Source organism: Nipponia nippon, unplaced genomic scaffold (genome assembly GCF_047370975.1).
Source record: "Nipponia nippon isolate SJK-2023a ecotype South Korea unplaced genomic scaffold, ASM4737097v1 scaffold_10, whole genome shotgun sequence".
NCBI classification, from domain to species: domain Eukaryota; kingdom Metazoa; phylum Chordata; class Aves; order Pelecaniformes; family Threskiornithidae; genus Nipponia; species Nipponia nippon.
The window spans coordinates 4868794-4887760 of record NW_028262291.1 but is presented as its reverse complement, the minus strand read 5'-3'; the positions used below and the strand labels follow the sequence as shown (position 1 = coordinate 4887760).

The window sequence follows — 18967 nt, the reverse complement described above, 5'->3', positions numbered from 1 at the left end:
GTTGGCTTCTGGAGGAATTTAAGACAATTTTAAAAACCCACAAGAAAGTAAAAAAAAAAAACCTCACACCCATTTGCTTTTTCTGGTTAATCATATTTTCAATTAAAATGATCTTTATAGTCAGATGTTAAGGACTGTACTGCATTAAGAACATAAAAATAACCAGCGTGAGTCAGACCCAGGGTTTGCCTAATCGCTTGCTCCATCTCTGGCTGCAACCGCAGCGCATGTTTAGGGAAAGGCATGCAAGAAGGAGGCAGATACCCGGTGATTTTTCCCCAGGTACACCTTTGCGTCTTCTGGGAATCAGCAGAGATGGAAATTCCTGAGGTGGAAACTGCAGTCAGATCATTGTTTTTCATAGTCGCTGTGACCTATCTACCATTAACTTGCTTAACTACTTCTGAATCCACGGACACATTTTATCTGTAACAAAAAACTCTTGTTGTGTTTAGAATATAATTCTTTGCAGTTGTTTTAGACCTGCTGCTGAGTCAGTCAATAAGTTCCTTCAGTGTCTCCACACCCCTGTGGTACGAGAAGTAATGGATAACCATCCTCTTTATAACGCACTAAGTTATATATTATCACCTCCCTTCAGACATCATTTGTCCAAGCTAAAGATTCCTCATCTATCTCACTCTCTTCATACCATAGATGTTATGCACTTCAGATCTTCTTGTCACTTTTTGCCTGCATTTTACCCTTAGGATCACCTTTTTTAAGATGGAAAGCCCAAAGCGCAGGCAATATTCACAAGGCCACCAATGGGCTCATACAGAGAATATAATATTATTTTCTAGTTTGCCTCTCTATACTCTTTCTTTGTGCTTTTTTTACTAATAGAGATGTATTCAAGAAAGCAACCATACCAACTGGCCAGAGAAGAAACAGATCTCCTTACAAGGGACTGGGACCCAGGATTTTTGAGTTAGCATCAACTGGAATTTTTAAGATCACTTTGGGACTTTAAAGGAGGCAAGAAGACTCAAAATGAAAAAAGGGAAAAAACATATAACTCTGGGAATCATACTCCTGCCCTGTAAAACATCACCATTGCATCATTCAAATGTGTGTATAATTTGGGATTTCTAGTTTCAAGGACAACTAAGGAGTTAATGTTTTTGCGCAATTTCTTTTTAAAGTATCTGCAGATGGCTACTTTAAGGCTATTTAATTAGAAGCCTGAAGGCAGTTACGCTCTTGATGTGATTCCTGTTTTTTGCAGTTAACGTGCATCTGCACGCAGGCTACAAACCCAAATTGTTTTGGAGTGATTATTTTACAGCACTATAAATGCATATGCAAGCATGTATCATTTTTAATGTTAGAAAAGAAACGGTCTAGCCGGGATCAACTGTCCAAAGACCAGAAAGAACAACAGGTATTGCAGTCAGTAGCACAAAAAGGAATAAAAATTTATATCCCAATGACAATGAATTTAATTCCTCTCTCTCTAGGCAGCACAGGTCCTGGGGAAGACTGATGGCCAGGGAAGTGGGGAAACTGGAGAGCCAAGAGACCACTTCAGTTTTAGGCTGTGTTTTTACCCCTGAAGTTCTGGTGAGTTTGGAGGCTGTTCCTGCTGGCTTCTCTCCACTCCTGAAACCCTTCCTATCAAGAGAGTTCTGTACTGCAAGGCTGACTAACATTTCAACCTGCATGCTGTGCTGTGAGAGAACATGACTGTACCTCACACTATGGAGACAAAAGAAAAAAGGCTTTTAAGAATAAATCCTGGCCCTGCTGAAGTTAGTAAGAATAAAGTGTCCTGTGATCTTATGTGCTAATAAAGAAGTAGATTGGTAACCTTTACTTAAGACCTGGATTTATGCTTCATTGACACTGGCTGATTGTATGAAATCAATTTGTTCATCAACCACAAATTTAATTTCTGTAACACTTTTTGGTCTATTCTCTCAAGGTGAAGGTGAATGATGCATGCATACTTTTTGATTTATTCTCTTATTCTGTGAAGGTGAATTAGACCCACAGGTTTGAAAGCACAGGACAACATATATGCCATATTCAGAACCGCTTGCCTACTCATAACTTGTGGTTCCCTGAGAAATAAGCAGGAGCTAATAAGCAGGCTATCCCTGCTTTCTGTATGGCCAGAGAAGTGGCAGAAGACCTTTAACCTGAAGACAAAAATATAGAGACTGCACCTAAACATTCATCGCATCTGATAAAATATTATTATCCTTTTAGGCGCCAAAAAAATTTAGGAAAATCTGAAAGGGACTTCTTCAGCATGTCCACTGTAGGGTCAAATTCCCTCCTCGTATACAGAAGTGATCTTTTTCCACTGCTTTCAAGTCCATAGGTAGAGTTTTCTTGGACATCATTTTTATTATTTTTTTAAATGAATGAAAAGCACTTTGTAGAACATTTCACCTAACTCTTCCCTTTTCCTTTTCTTTTTTTTTTTTTTTAAAATGGTTCACCCTCAAACATGTAATACTTATTAAATATTCTGCCAAACTAGCCTCTCGCCTGGACAAGAATTTCTGAATTGCAAGAGCCAGTTTAACCTCAAATGTGCCAAAATGGATTTGCTGTGATCTTAAGCACACTTAAAAGACTAAGGTTACAATTTTTCTGAGGATGTCTTCAATAAAACCTGAATAAGTTTTGCTGTAGTAGCTCCTTCAGTAAATCTAAGTATAACACAGATGCAGTGATTTAAATTCCTCCACAGATTATATTAAGGAACTCTTTAGTAAGAGCAGGACTGTTCATCTCAGAATGAAATTCAACTGACTAAGTATCAGGCAGCCTTTGACTGTTCATGATCATCTAGCTTTCTGAGAGCACGGCACAAACAAAGTTTAATTCCTGCAACGACACAGTTTTCAGCCCTACAGCATTATTCTAGCAATTTTCAACCCATAATGAAGATCCTCAGCCGTGGGCCTCTAAAATACAATTAAATGTAATGGAGTTAGATTGGCTAAATTCAATAATGAATTAGCCCTGAATCTTTCTGGAGCCATATCCAATGCGCATTTTCCACCGCTTCCAACGGTGGAAAACAGATGGGATAACCAGTATCTCCAGGAAGGCACCCTGTGGCTCCTAAAGGCTGCTACGAGCACCTAAGTGTGGCTCCCATGCCTGGCTCTAGGGGAGCAGCAACAACGGGGCACTGGTATTAACAGTGCCGAGTAAGCACAGGTCTTCAGCAGCGGAGGAAGTAAGTCAGTGAAGGCTTGTGTGACCTGTAGTGATAAAGTACTTCATAGCCAGCCAAGCTCCCAATCCTTGCCAGAAAGGTGATTTAAGACTCAAAGAGCTACTGCTGGAAGAGCTTCCTATGACCTTCCTATGAACCACTCCCAGAGCTCACCCCATGCTTGACTTCTACGAATGCAACACTTGAAGGTTTCATTGTGTGCTCATAGTTACTCCTGCTACAGCCATAAGGTTTCTCGATCAGTAGCAATCAAACTAAACATTTATTTATAGGCAAATGACTTTTTCTTCTTATATTTATATGGTCTTCTTTTATCAGGTATGATCACATATTTGAAAAGACGATGAGGAACTGAAAAGAAGAGCCTAGGCGTTCTGAAGAACTGCTCAGGTCCCTTCTGTGGAAGCTGTGTGATAGCAAGCCGGACATTGAGCAGATATAAAAAGTAAAGACAATTTGAATACAGATTAAATACTGGAAAAATTAACTGGGATAAAAACAACAGCCTGGCTGATATCAATTATTTGTACTACAAACAGAAGTGTGGAGGCCCAGGTTCAAGAGAACAGTCCTATTCAAGGAAACACTTTAATATGCTAACTCTAAGCATGAACTAGAGTAATTTTGAGATAACTAAAAATGAAGCACAGGATGTGTTTAAATCATTTCTTGAACAGTGATGGTCTAGCTACACCACTTACATGCTTTCCTATGTCTGGCCAGAAGGATCACTGAGTGAATATCATCAGAATGATGACTAGGACTAAAGTTTTGTCTAACACTGAGAGCTCCACACAGAGAGAACTGTGCTCTGAAATGACCCCTATGCTGAACTGAAAAGCAGCAAATTTATACTTGGTTCAAGTGAGAATGTCATCTTCTGTTCATTTCCAGCACCATCACATACTTTACTGACCTTCTTCAAAACCATCACGGAAAGAACCAGACCGACTCATTGTTCTGCTTTTCTCGTCCAGGGACATCGAGCTGTTCCTGAAGCGCGTATCACTATAGGGGTCATAAGGACCATCTGCATTGGAAAGGCTGTGGGTCCGTAGCATGGTTGGATTTGACAGGCTCATCTGGGCTGCAGTGGTTGGGCTTGCTATAAAGTGAAGAATAAACACCGATTTATATTTGCACGACCACAAATTTTCATACCTAATTTTTGTGCAACTACCAAAAAAAAAGGCATTTCTTCTGACTTAAGAGTTCTTCTGACTTTTATATATTATTTCAGACTGAGCTTTACACAATTTTCCAACAAGCCACCTGAAAAATACATATAAAGATAAAATATCTTAAACTGATGAGAGTGGCACATATAGTAAGATGCTTGGATTTTAAAGCAGTATTACCAAACAAGTAGGCAACAAAGAAGTATTTTCAAAGAATTACTGCAAGTATGCCACCTTTGGGCATACGAGATAATAATGCTAATTAGTCACACTCATTTCAATGAGAGTGCTTCCTGAGGTTGAATGTGGGACTCGGAGCTGCAGAAAGAAAATTATATTGCGTAATATGCTATTTTCAAGACACACAATGTATTGCTATGATTATCCAAACAGATAATTATTCACCAAGCTGCGAGAAGTTAAATCTAGTTCCAGAGGGTGATGTTATGCTGGATCCAGATGAAAATGGAGAATTGCCAGCAGTATCCTGAAGTCCTCCTGCTGAATGGGACCGTAGCCATTCTTTTGCATCTTCTTGATTACGGAGTTGGGAGGATGGGGTATACCTGCAAAAACAGTTTTTCCAAAATTAACTTTGACATTTATTTAAAATGATAAAAAAACCCCCACAACCATGAAATGTCACAAGACTTGGGGAGGGAGAGAGGGAAAGAAAGATGGAAGAACTCTCATATGAAATTTAAGGATTAAAATGATATAAAACCAATACAATTCTGAATAAAGCAGCTGTTCCAAGCTGTTCTAAGCTCTTCCTAACTCATTCCACTTCTGTTTGGGAAAAAAAACCCCAACCCTCCTTTCCTACAGCTTCAGTAGTAACCAAACCAGTAGTAAACAAAAAGCTACAGATAGAAGTTTTGTACTGTAAAATATAGTGTGTGTTACATATGTACGATTGAAAAATAAAACCATAAGTTGGAAATCCTTTCCTTTCCTTAGGTTATGCCAAAATTCTATCACTATTTTAGTATTTTGGTGCATCGCTAAGCTTAGCTGGCTTTTCGTCATATGACAACCAAATTCAAGTCAACAAAGCCATTATCAAATTTTTAAACAAGTTGTGACCCAATAATTCATATTCCAGAGACATTAATATAAAGGTCTGTGGAGGTGTATCCCATTTATTTCAAAACTAATAGCATTAAATCATCACAAAGGAGACTAGGTTTAGCCTTTTCTGAAGGCAAAGAAAATAGCAGAAACGTTGTCTATGCCAACATCAATGGCAAAACAGCCACTGGCTTCAGCTTAAGCAAAGTTTTAAATCTGCTTCTGTATATTCCTGAAAAATAGGTATGTTACCACAGGTGTTACGTGAAATATGTGATAGGGTACAGGTATCAACAGAAAGAGCATCATGGAAACACTTGTCTGCTGACGGATTTCAGTGTGTGTCTTAGGCTATGCTATCTGCTTTTGAGAAATATTTATGAGTTACTAGCTCTCCTTCCAAAAACTAAACACTTGGAGCCTATTATTAGTCGATATTATCTATTTAATTAATTAGATTCCCTCCAACTAAATGGTCTACAGTAAGATATCACTTATTAAGGCTATTTTAAATCAATGTGAACACTACAATAATTAACATTGCAAAAACTCAAACTATTTTCAAAAAATACATTCATTCTGCTTATGCCTCAACACTTAATCAACAGTCCCTGGCTATCTCCATCTCTTGAACTTTGCACAAATATCAGTTTCTTCAGAAAGGGGCTTTAAACAGTCATTTTACTTTAACACACTAAGGATTTTTTTTTTTTTTTGCAGCATTAATACCTACCTCTTCAGCACTCAAATGTTTCGGTCTTAAAAGAGAGTCTTTATTTATTAGAGACATACTTGAGAACCACTGAAACATTTTAAACAAAATGCCATTTTAAGAAAGGCTTTTAGCACTCGGCTTCATGGGACAAAGCTGCTGTGAAGAACAATGTGTATAGCACAGAATGAATTGCAGCTGCAATTTCAAGGCATCAACTCAGTAATCTCAGAAGCTGCATTAAGCGATTCTGAAGCTGCAATTTTCCAAATTGTCTGAGACATCTTCTGTAAATTCTGTAACACTTAAAGCATTTAATTAATACACCTAATGTTGATTATCTTGCTAGAATTCCTTGTATCAATGGAAAAATCTTTTTCAGAGCAGTTTTTTTTATGTTATAAAAACCATGACCTTACAGATACACAAAATCTACGAGAAGACAGTTGCCAAAAGTTTGTTTGGAGATTTTTTTTTTTTGTTTTCTAGAAGAGTAGAAGTTATCTCCAAGAGCCCTACATATTTAGGTATTCTGAAGCAAATATTTTTTAAATTAATGTGTCCAATGTCATCCTAAAAGGTTTGGCATGATATTGAAAATTTTTTCTATTTGTATATCAACACCAAGGCTCCCAGGGTGAAAATGATCTCAAGTCATTCCATGTAACAGCCATAGATGCTGCAAAATTATTGTTTTCAAGTCAAGCCCAGTGATGGTTTATGAGATGCTTTTCAGCAATTCAGCCAGCAAAAGCCACAGTTCTTGCTCAAGCGGAGAAGCCACTGGATGAAAAAAAGCAGAGTGGTCAATGGCCTTCTTTGAGGATGAAGAAAGAAAGGAAGAAAGAAAGAAGGAAAGAAAGAAAGGAAGAAAGAAACAATATTGTTGCCACCTCTTGCAAACTGCGACCATCACCATCACCACCAGCCACAACAGAAACACAAAGCAAACTCCAAAGCCACAACAAAAGCTGTTAAACCGTGTGGAAGCACCAATACCTGAGTCCCTTCTTAGGCAAAGTGTTCCTATCAAGATGTGGGTCGCTGCAGAAAAGTTAAAAGAAAAGAACTTCAGAGAAGAACAAAAGGGAAGGAATAAGATCAGGACGAAGGACGTACAAACATCGGCATCACCTTTTCAGAGGAAAAGGTGCTGGGGCCTTCCTACAGAAACATGCAAAAACCTCCTTACCCAGGTGCGGATTTGCACAAACATGCATCTGGTACCATGCCAATGAATCTCATCTGCTCACAGCGTGGTTTTGCTATTTCTCCTACCCACAATGAACAAAAATGGCTCTTTAAACGTCAAACGGATGCTTAAAAATATGCTTTTCAGCAGGCGTGAGGCAGACTATTTGTGAAAACTGATGAGAATCTTCAAGTCCAAACCACCTTCCCGTCATTTCTTTCAGCAGACACCATTTAGGGAATGCAGCTAATTACTGCTATGCAGCTGCAATGTATAGCAGTAAAAGTATTGAGCCCAGACTGTTTAAATTTTCAAATCTTAGCTTAAATTCCATTAGCGAAGTAAAATGAATCTATTAGTTGTCCAAAACCCAAATATTTACGTTTATGCTTTTACAACTGATGAACTTGTAACTGAGCAGAGTCTGTTAATTTGTTTTTAAAGAAAATATCCACGTGCTTAAATGAATAATTTAATGACAGTCCTTATAGCTAAATTACAGTGCGGGAGTGTTTAAAATTACAGCAGTGAGCAAAAGTCAGCTAGAATGTTTAGATTCGGGTCATCTTTTCCTAACTTTAACATTCATCTTTACAAGGACGGATGTACACAAGTCCCTGCAAAACACTCATGAGCCAAACTGCAATAAAAGACTGACGACACTGAATGACACGGGGACTTCACGACAAAAAAGACAGGCCTGAAAGGCAGTGGGAAAAGCAGCATGCCAGAGGAATGCTGAAATGCTAGTGAGAGTTTAGAGTGGTAGAAAAAAAGGGCAAGATTTTCAAATTGCCTTTGGCAAAGAAATGAGGGGAAAAAAAAAATACCCCCACAAACCAAAACATGTTCCCAGTAACAAGAGCAACACCAAAAACATGCCAACTCTGCCATATGCCATTCTCCAGATTGATTTAGGTAGATAGATGGGGTGTTTGAGGGGACTCTCACTGGCATGTCTTTGTGTCAGTTCACATCTGAATGATGAACACAGCAGAGGACTCGACTGAGCACAGTCTGTCACAAAACAATTTGCTTCACTGAGATGGGCAACAAAACCTACAGCCTTGTGCGTACTCCTGTCCTGAGACAGCATTACCTGTCCTGTCTCCTGGGCAAAGTATTTCGGCAGAATTTGGGGCTAGCAGCAGGGGAAGAAAGAGGGCTAGAAGAATCAGTCCAACAAGACAGAAAACAAGAGAAGGAATATTAGAATGAAAAGAGGAGAGAACAGGAAGGAGTTATAATAAAACACAAACAGAAACCCAAACTGTCAGAACATTATAGTCAGCGGTAATTTTCTCCATTGAGATGCAACTACAAAAATTTTGCTACCTGACTACATAATTACACATCAGGATATAGCTGATTTCCAATGCTTGCAGGGGTACGACTGCCTTCTCCAAAAGGTCACGCAGAGAGCATGCACTGCAAGTCATTGTCTGATTTATCCCGATGTTAGCCCAACGTGCCGTTAATACAGCTCTGACGCTGAAAAAGCAGTCCCATTCCCTCCTCCCTGCTCAGTCATCCCAGCTCCTATGCCATGTCCACGCAGACACCGATGAATCTGATCGTGGAAGGAGCTGGGGAACTGATCAGTCGGACATACAATTCAGGTGATCATTTTTCAGTTGCATCCATCTCCCAGGCGGGTTCACGAAGCATTCACATGAATGCCTGTACTGAAACACCGTAGGGAGCAGCTGGAGATGGGACAGGCCAGCAGGGAGAGGCCGAGGAGGGATCAAGCGGCTAGGGAGACAGGGATGTCTCTTTTCAGCATGACCTCCAGTTTAAAAGCTTGTCCAATGTTAGAGACGAGAAGTTTAACAGGAAACAGTTTGCTTCTCAAAACAAAATAACAACAACGATGGAAGTTTTTTTGAATATCACTATCAGATCAACTAACAGGAGATCTTTGGAAGGATAATATATGATGCAAAATTCAAATATTAGGTATAATATGGTAGCAAGAAAAGTTGTCACATTAGCTACCACAGCAAACTAAAACTAAAAACCTCACCTGAACTCATCCTTTTCTCTGAACTGGGGTCCTTGCCTGGAACGGCTTCCGTGTACGTTCTAGTAATACCAGTCAGTATTATCTTGTAAGAAGCACAACTTGATTTGTATCTGCAGTGTTGGCTGCTGCTGCCAGGACTTCATTCACATTTGAGATACATACGAGCTTAATGGAAATGAAAGAAAAACCTACTAACCTTTCAGACAGCGTAGTCTTTACACTGTTGGTTCGGACAAAGGGAGTTAGAGAATCATCTTTAGAGGCTGGAATCAAGCCACTGGAGGAGTTATGGCTCAGGCCACCTCCACTGCTCAGAGAGATATCAATGGATTCACAGCTGGTATGAAGACTGCTGACAGACTGGTATCCAATGCCATCCTTGCTAACAGCAGAACTGCTACTTGCGTTGGTACCCCATGTTAAACTGTTGGAAGGAGCTGAATGTGCTGAACTGGGACTAGAAGCTAGTGGAGATTGGTTCATATCTGTGTTTTTACTATATAGAGGACTGCTGCCCCCACTGCTCAGCACACCACTGCCAGATGGTGAATCAAGATTACCCTGCTGGTTCATGGTAGCATGAGGATTAGAGATGACTACTGAATTTTTCATATTTTCTGCTGTTGTGATGGGAACTTGTTTACTAGGCTTGCCACCAAAAAGTCTGTAAAAAAAGATAACATGAAAAATACATAAAATGGAATATTAAATGCAAGGATATTTTATATCTAGACCACAGATCATCTTAGCTTCAGAAAACCAACGTTAAGTAAATGATCCTAGACTGGACATACACAACTATAAATTTATGAATCTCCTTGTGTTCACGCCACTTTCAATAAAGCCCAGAGACAATTATGATAGCTTCAAATCTATCTTAGGTGTTTCTTCTCTGAACCATGAAATAATACTTGCACAAAGCTAAAATACAGCAATATTGTCTTCTGCCACTTAAGGAAAAAGGATACCAGAGAAACACTGCATTTATTAATCTGAAGCATGGAATATTAGAGGCTGAAAGTTTGTTGTAAAGGTAAATTCTGTGCAAATCACCGAATGCTCTGCACAGAAACAGCATCTGCTGGGATGTAACAGGAAAAATATTTACTGGTATCAAATGTAGGTTTGTCTCATTTCAGGAGCCAAGCTAGCTGGAAACTATTTCTTTGGAGTGGAGAATGAGATTTTACCTGGTTTGGCACCTGGCACTGGCTCAGTAAAAGACTAGCTGAGTGCCAGAACTAGTGCAAAGGAGGGGAGGTAAAAGCATGGTTCGAGGAGGATGGCTGCAGCTTCTCCAATTTGCATCACTTTTGCCAAAAGCACAAGTGTCTTAGAAGTAAACATGCTTAAGACCAGATTATCAATCATTCTAAAACTGATCCTCAAAATTATGAAGAAAGTGTACCTTGTGACTCCAGCTTCAAGCATCCACCCCAAATACACTGCTTCTGTTTCTGCCACTTAGCTCCTGCAACTGCCTTTGGAACCTTAGTTTTCCTCACACATACCTATATGGATTTGCTTTTTTCTTATCAACAGTGTGGAGTATTGGGGATAAAACCTTTCAAAGTGGGTATCTATCAGACTGTAGTCCTCAGAATGCAGCACTTTATTCAAGAGCTCCTAAAGACTTCTGGGTGGGCATGCACTGAGCAGAACTTTCTCTGCTTTTGAGTATGCCCAGGCTGTCATGATCCCTCAGCACCTGAGAGCAATGCAGACATCCACAAACCAGCACAAATCTGGAAAACTTGGTTCAACCTGGACTCCACATCACACCTCACTGATTAGGAGACACTGACTCAGACAAGCAAAAGGCTTCAAATGATAAAACCCATTCCTACGGGGATTTAGAGACATTTTAGGTTTTATTTAGAGTTAATGTTATCAGAGCAAGTATGAAGAAAAATGTCAAACCATACTGCAATGATACGTGGCCTTCAGCAGCAATACCAGCTTAGGGTATTCCTGCTCCTATGCACCACCTCTTCACTTGTGCTGGGGGAACTGTATTCTTAGAGATAGGATCCTAGAGCTTAAAAAAAAGCCCCAGCCACCCACACAACAATTTTACAAGCTGTTTTTAAGCTACGCAGCCTTCCTGAAACTGTTTCACAGCACCTCTAATACAACTGAAAGGATGCTGCACTGCAGCACAAACAGAAATGTGTTGCTGCCAAAGGCAGCGTCTGGTCGAACCACAACTTCGTAACAAATGCCTTCAGAACAGGATGCGGTCTGGACAGCATTCCTTTCAGTCCAGAGAAAGTCCAACCCAGCAAGACACTCACATCAACACAGAGGTTAACTCTGGAAGGACATACCCTACATGGAAGGACGTACCCTACAAGGAAGCACGTACCCTACAAGGAAGGACATCTGTTTACTCCTATCCACTATTATTGACAAGAGACTGACATATCTGAGCTGGCTCTTGGGTCACGCATGTCTCCCGTTAACAGAAAAGCAGCATATTATATACTGCAAAGCATGAAGGCCCAATTTAACAATAAAATGTATCAAGATAAATGATGGTTTCACTGAAGGGACATGCCGGATACATAATACCAGAGCTAAAGGGAATACTGAGAGAACAGAGACAGGGATGGCCCTCATCGTAGAATTATAGAATCTCACTGTTTATGACAGTATAGAAGGTATACATGTTTGCAGACTTGCAGGTAAATCTATATCATTACAAAGGTATGGATTCTCATTTATTGTATAATATTAAAAATTACAGGGACAAGAGGAAATACGCAAAAAACAACGTGTGCAACTCATCTCAACAGACTATGAAAATTAACCTCAAAATCTTCTTAATTGTCATTCTAGAAATCAGTAATAAGCAGACGAGGCCAAATTCAACTCTGATGCATTTCAATATGTGACTATTTAGACAGCCTGGTGAAAATTCGAGAGTAAAATTGTAAATCAAATGAGGGAATAGTTAAATTGAGCCTCAATGTCTTCTCTTTGAAGTTTCATGTATTTCTAATGTAGTACTTCAGTTACATAGCTAGCAACACGGCTTTCTAGTAATAAAAAAAAAAATTCCAATCAAATTTCAAGATTAATGTGCCTGAGACTTGAAACACTGAAAACCTGCATTTCTCAAGGGGTATATACCATAGAAATGAAAGGTCTATTGGAGTTTTTCTTTTTAAGTAGCCATTGATGAAGATTAAATATTCTAAACGACATGGCTTATCTAATGATAGCCAGGAATAAAATAAAGGAAGTATCTTGAATGATCTTGAATAAAACCATCCATTTAAAAAGAAACAGTTTACAGCTCTTTACAGCATTAGCCTAAGCTGCCATCACAGCCATTAATGCTTGCACTGGTGCTTCAGATGGAATGTGGCTTTCTCACATCACTGGAAGCAGGATGATGCAGCATAACTGTATGGGTATTATGGGCGTCAAGACAAAATGAAATGCAAAACACTGCAACTTGAAACATACAAGCTACTCAATGTCAAATTAAATTGAAAAATAATATTAACGGAACCTTTCACCGATATAAAGGCTTTGATGCACACTGCATCAACAAATTAAGTCCTGACCAACTCAATATCTGTGTTAAAAGCATGTGTGGGGCAGTGGTGGAGAAATAGAAGACAGATAAGTTTTTTGTTTAAAAAAATATTATTAAAATAAGAAAACTCAACCCAGCTCAGTAACCTTACTTAGGGTTCTTCTACACAGTCAAAATAACCTGCTGTCAGGAGTTTCACAACACACTGGCCTAATCCACACAACTGAAAGATGTGAATCTACACATGGCAGGTCAAATTATGCATCTGTCGTAATGAAAATCTGAAATAACTCTCCTGTTGTCAATTTATAATTTGATCCACCATTGGAGTATTTCCAGGTTTGTTACATACACATGGGTCCAAGAAATCCTCAGTAACCTTCAGGTAAGAAAACTCTTATTCCTGCAATATCTGCATGGATAAAGCCTTCAGGTATGATTTTTGTAACAGAGAGACTCGTATCAGAATTGCCAGACTTTCTGCCAGACAGTTGTTTTTTCCAAATGTTAAATTTTTGCTGCTGTCACGTGATGTACTGAGTATTTACAACACTGGCCAACCTGTTTATGTGAAATTAAACGTAAATACAAAGACCTTGATGTAGGACACTAAATAGTAAGTGCTCCACAAAACACAGCCAGGCCTGGCTCGAAGAGTCCTGATCATTCAGCTCCGACTAACATCATTGCACAATCAACGAATTTGTTGCCTACCTGCGCAAAGTGGGAGAGGCCACATCGGGGTACTTGGCTCCTTGCTGGTGAGTACTTTGAGCTCCGCTAGAAGCAGTCTGTGATGCAGGGTTCACTTTAACAGAATTACATGAGGCCACGCTTTCGTTGTCAGACGAAATCCCTTTCTCTTTATCAGTCTGATTGACTAATCCTGGCAGAGAGTTTCCAAGGATTACCTTGGCAGGCTCTCTCATTTTAGGGACAGGCAACCCAGCTGACTTGCTGCTTATGTTGGAGTCTATGCTACTCGTGCTAGATCTATTCCCAGCTCCACTTCTGCTACTGGATTTACTGGGCCGGGGTAAACTACGATATTGAAGATTAGTTCGGGCACTAAGTGCTAAGTAGCCATCATCCTGGTTCTGTGAGCCATCAACACTAGTCTTCCGACCAGTGGTCCTACCCATGAGTCCAGATGACTTTGGGATTTTTCCCAGGGTAGCCGATCTACTGGTGATAGTTGCCCCACTGGCAGTGATTATAGTCATGCCTACGGCTGACCCGCTCTGTTTCTTAAATCCAAATGTATTAGCATTAGCAGCAGTTGTTCTAGAGTTACTTGTGGGAAGCTTTTTGGATTCATCACCACTGCTGCGTCCTGCATCTGATGGGGAACGTTTAACATGTCCAGCTTTAGGAGATAGTCTACCCTTTTCTGATACCTTGGCGTCATCAGTTTTCCCTACAAAAACAGAAAAAGAATTCTAATATTTAATGACTTGAAAACATCAAGCAAATGATGAAACTCAAAGCAGCATGAAAAGCAAAAGCGTGTTAGCCACCAGAGTGTGGTTAAAAATTATGATCTAGTCTGCACTGATCTTACATGCCACTCTAGTGAGTTATACATGCAGACTTGCCAGAGAAAGTATGTGGTGTGTTTGCCCTTGAGAATATGAAAAGCAGAACAGTCTTATGTAATAGTGACAGATAAGAAAAAAAATGTTTCCCTCTGTAGCTACCACAGATTGACCCTTCTTTATCATTAGAGAGAAGTAGTGTTAGGCCATTAGCATAATTTTTCTAAGAGGCATTGTTCAAGAAAGCTTCTAACTTCAACTTTTTCATGTACAATTGTGTACACAATCAAACAAGAGGAGAGGTATTAACTTATATTACTTAATTATGCAAATTCAATCCATTTTCATTCACACATCTGCAAGTGCTAAAATCACTAATACATTTACAAGAAAATCCAGAACTAAATAGTGTTTAGTGTAAATTAACATGCTGGTTTAGTATGGGGGGGTGGGAAATCTCCTCAACCACATATACTGTATGTTCTTAAAGTTAACCGTGACGTCAAAAGCTGAAATTATATTATTTATTCTTCATACGGCAATACTGTGCCCAATAAATAGCTTGGCTTAAGACTAGAGTTGTCATGAAAACAACTTCCACTGTGTACTAATCCAAAATATGCATTTTCAAATGAACAGAAATAGAAATGTGAACATATGAGATGCTGCATAGGTTAAAACACTACCTAAAAATAAAGACAGGATTACCTGAAGTTCAGGTTCTGCCTCTGGAAAGTATTTAAACTGTTTTCATACCGAACACACTTTTTGGCTTGTTTATATCTTACACCTTTTCTCACCTGTTCCAGGTGTCTTTAATGTGCCTGAGGTGGTTGAAGGTTTAGTCCTTGGTGTGGTAATGCCAACCTGAGCTGACATGCCCCGTCGCCAGGAGCCCGTCTGCGAAATAACAGTGTTCTTCCTACCAGAAGTGCTTTTATCAGATTCATCCGACACATCAGAGGGATTCCGCCTCCATTTAGATCCTGGCTCCATTTTTATGCCGCTATCAGATCCTCCGTCTGATTTCTTGACTTCATCACCAGACCATAAGGAATTCCGCTCAACCTGGGAATGCTTTTCTGCATCGGTCTAGGACAGATAAGGAATTGTAATACAACCTTCAGAGCAAGCCTTTCTTTTAAGACGCTTCATAAACGAGAACCGTCAAACTGATTAATAAACTCAACAGTCATCTCTAAGTACCAACAAACATAACATGCCTTTGATAAAGAAATGTCACAGCAAGAAATGAACCTCAGCAATGACAAATTTTTTTAATATGCTAGGGAAACAAATACAAAAACATAACAGTCATGCCCCTTAGAATGAAGAAAAAATAAAAAAACCCAGAAAAATGGAAAAAAAGCACTCGATTTATACAGGACATATTCAGCTTTATGGCATTTATAATCCTCCATCTCGAATTTCTTTTACTGCAATGCCAAAAAACCATTTCAAACCTGCGCAGCCAGCTCTCCTTTGTTCCTGCTGCTTTCCTATCTCTTGTCTGGCAATCTGATCTCCAGAGCATGAGGAGGCAGCTTTTTGAACAGATTTGAAGATGTGGAATGCTGTTCACTCTCATCTAACGTATTAGAAGGACACCCAAGAACTGAAGAAAAACGAATCCCCAACAACTTTCTAACAATACTCAAGTCTGACTTAAATATACAAATTAGATCAGTTTTTAATTTATATTCAACTCTTACAAATTGTTTTTCCTTATTTTTTGCACAGACTGATTGTGATGCCAGTCATTTATGGAGAATTTTGCCAAGATGAACGTCAAATATAGAATTTTCTTATTGGCAAGCCTTTGCCAAATTCTCAGAAATGCTTACATTAAATCTATTACCCTACATATGTAATATATTCCCCATACATGAGCATTTTCTACTGCTAATGATTACTCTTGCAGAATTCTACTTCTCCTGTCAAATGCTGCTGATTAATTTAGGCAAATTTTCTAACACCACAACCCACTATTTTGTGATCAGGCACAAATGACAAATGTCCACATTTGACCCTGATCCAGATAAAAATTCATAGTTGAAGTGTTCTCCAGCCATCACAGTAACGTGAAAGATTCTGCCAATTCAACACTTGATCGCGAAGCTCCCAAGTAAGAGTTGGCAAATTTTGGTAAGATGTTGAGTGCCATCTCTTCCCTGCAGCCTCAGCAGAAGATGAATGTGCTCAGCACTGTGCAGCAGTCGAATGGTAATATCACTTAAAAGAAAATTATTTTAAATAATACCCCAAAGCATTACAAAGCCCACAACCTTTCACTCCCTTTGGATAATCAGAAGAGTACCGCACAGGAAAGGATGCATGATCATTTACTATGCTTTCAGCAAAATGCTATATTTTATTTTTAAGTTCCTAAAGTATGTTTCAAGTTTATGACTTTTCTTACCAGATCACACCATTAATAGTAAAGAATCTAGGGGGGTTGTGGTTTAATTTCCTCTGCTTTTTACTGTAATTACTTTTTTCTTAAAAGCCTGCAAAACTAGTCTAAGCAATCAGTATGTGAAAGCTGACACCACACATCATAATGGTCTTTCTTCAGTCACGTGAAATAGTTAGAGCCTGGGTTATTTGTCTGTATATTGAGCCATTAGACTAAAAAGCATTTGCTGAATTATGGATTTAGTTATTATTTTCTTGTTGTGTTTTCTTCATGCTATGCAAATGTCATTTCCTTGCCTCTCCATTCAAAGAGAGCAACTCAGCATAGGCTTGAATGGAACACTGCTGTCTAACTTCTTCCTTTTGTACGGCTGCAAGGTTTGGGGATGCTTACCCTTGTATTTACGACCATTGGTAGCTGTGCAATAAATTCACAGTGTGACTGTTTCTATGTCCTGTGTTTCTCTAAAATCATCATTTCATGCAAACATCTCCTAAGTTTACATATCTTGGAAGAGAGCTGAGGCACGAAGTAACAAATAATCGACCAACAAAACCACCTCAACATCATCCCTTATCTGTTCTCACTAGTATCTTGCTTCAAGTACCTTGTCTGGAATTGCTTATTTACACTGTTAGCATTCAAGAGCACGAAATATATCTACTTGCTGGTAAAGGGCTTATTCTAGTTTTGGTTTACTATGAAATATTCCTATATTTCCCCCCTTTACATCTGTAAGAATAGTACAGCCTCAACAGAGAGAACAGCATTACAAGAAGTCCTCTATCTTAGTTCTCTTCTATTTCATTCCACTACTACACCCACGGCCAAAGTTTTTCCGTAGCCTTTGAAATGCTGCACATCTACCCTTGAAGCCCTCTGGCCAGAGATGTTTCTGTTTAATGGTAAGCACTGAGAACAGCACAGAAACATGACGAAGGAATCAAAACCAAAACATGGTGAAACCTGGCTTTGGGACTGCAGCTGAAACTCCACCCGCCTGAAAGGCCTGGAGTGGGTGAAAGTGGAAATATTGTTTGCTGGAGGTCAGGGCAAGACATAGCGAGCATAAGCTGGGAGCAGTGGTAACCACCAGGATTTCTCAACTTATTCCTACAGTTTTGTAAATCTATTCTTGAAGCTGTGAACAGACCAAACCCATCTTTGCGCCAATGAAACTGAGAGGTTGTCTTAAAGATACTGCTGTTTTCTGTATAAAGGAATTGTTTCCTTTCCAACTTTTGATCTTTTTAGCATTACATGAGCAAGTTTATTACTCAATCTCTTCCTCTCTTCCATCCTATTTCAGTTAAATAAGTTATTTTCAAATGCCCACCACGTCTTAATTTCTCCTTAAAACACGCGTATGATATGACTTTAAAGGCATATTACATGCAACGCTGTGTTAAAAGGTAACTTATCTAAGTCTGTGCAATATAAGGGAAAAATATTAGGGCCCCCAAAGTCATATAACTACATTAAGTGGTTTGGTACTTGGCATAATCAGAGCAAGACACGGGGACATGGTAAGGCAAATTCTAGTTCCAATCACTAGCCTGTTAGGAACCAACTTGCAAACATCTTCATAGCACTGTCACAAAAAGGGGCTACAACTATGATGTCTATCAAGGTGGAGTTAATATCACATTTAAGTCCTGCTTCTCAAAGACAGAGAAGCTACAGCTTCTGGAGTATGGGGCACTCAACAGAGCTCTAAAAATCAGTTTCCTAGCAGAGACCTTTTTCCTACTGCAAGCATGGCTTCTTCCTTTGCAGAAATGATTCTGCATAAGTTACTGATTCTGTCAGCAGACACTGACTTGTTAGGGCCCTCTCCCTTTGATGTTGCTGTATTATTTGTCTGGACTCCCAGTTGCACATGTATTAGCTTCCTCTTTAATTATCTGCATTCCAACTACTGTACCATCTCAAAAAGATGTGGCAGAATCACAGCAGCTTAAAAGTTAAGTGCCTTGTATTTAGGAGAACCAAAGCAGTGGATACCCTGAGAAGAAAAGTCCACATCCCTGTGCAGATGTCTGCTGGTCCTTTGTGGCTGACCCCAAAGGGGGATGCAAACCTGGGCACAGACCATCC

The 18967-nt window shown here is 39.4% G+C and overlaps 1 protein-coding gene across 3 annotated transcripts in view; it reads right to left on the bottom strand.

Moving 5' to 3' along the window:
* LOC104009496 (neuron navigator 2) overlaps positions 1–18967 on the bottom strand; it is a 233440-nt gene that overhangs the window by 34259 nt on the left and 180214 nt on the right. For 2 of the 3 annotated variants that reach the window (XM_087742978.1, XM_087742988.1), the window contains 7 exons: positions 15255–15546; positions 13634–14336; positions 9572–10039; positions 8449–8514; positions 7157–7201; positions 4780–4940; positions 4113–4301 (listed from right to left, as the gene is read on the bottom strand). In XM_087742978.1, the coding sequence (XP_087599104.1) occupies positions 4113–4301; positions 4780–4940; positions 7157–7201; positions 8449–8514; positions 9572–10039; positions 13634–14336; positions 15255–15546 (1924 nt within the window). The remainder of the gene's footprint in view (positions 1–4112; positions 4302–4779; positions 4941–7156; positions 7202–8448; positions 8515–9571; positions 10040–13633; positions 14337–15254; positions 15547–18967) is intronic. The other variant, XM_087742993.1, reaches the window with a different exon arrangement.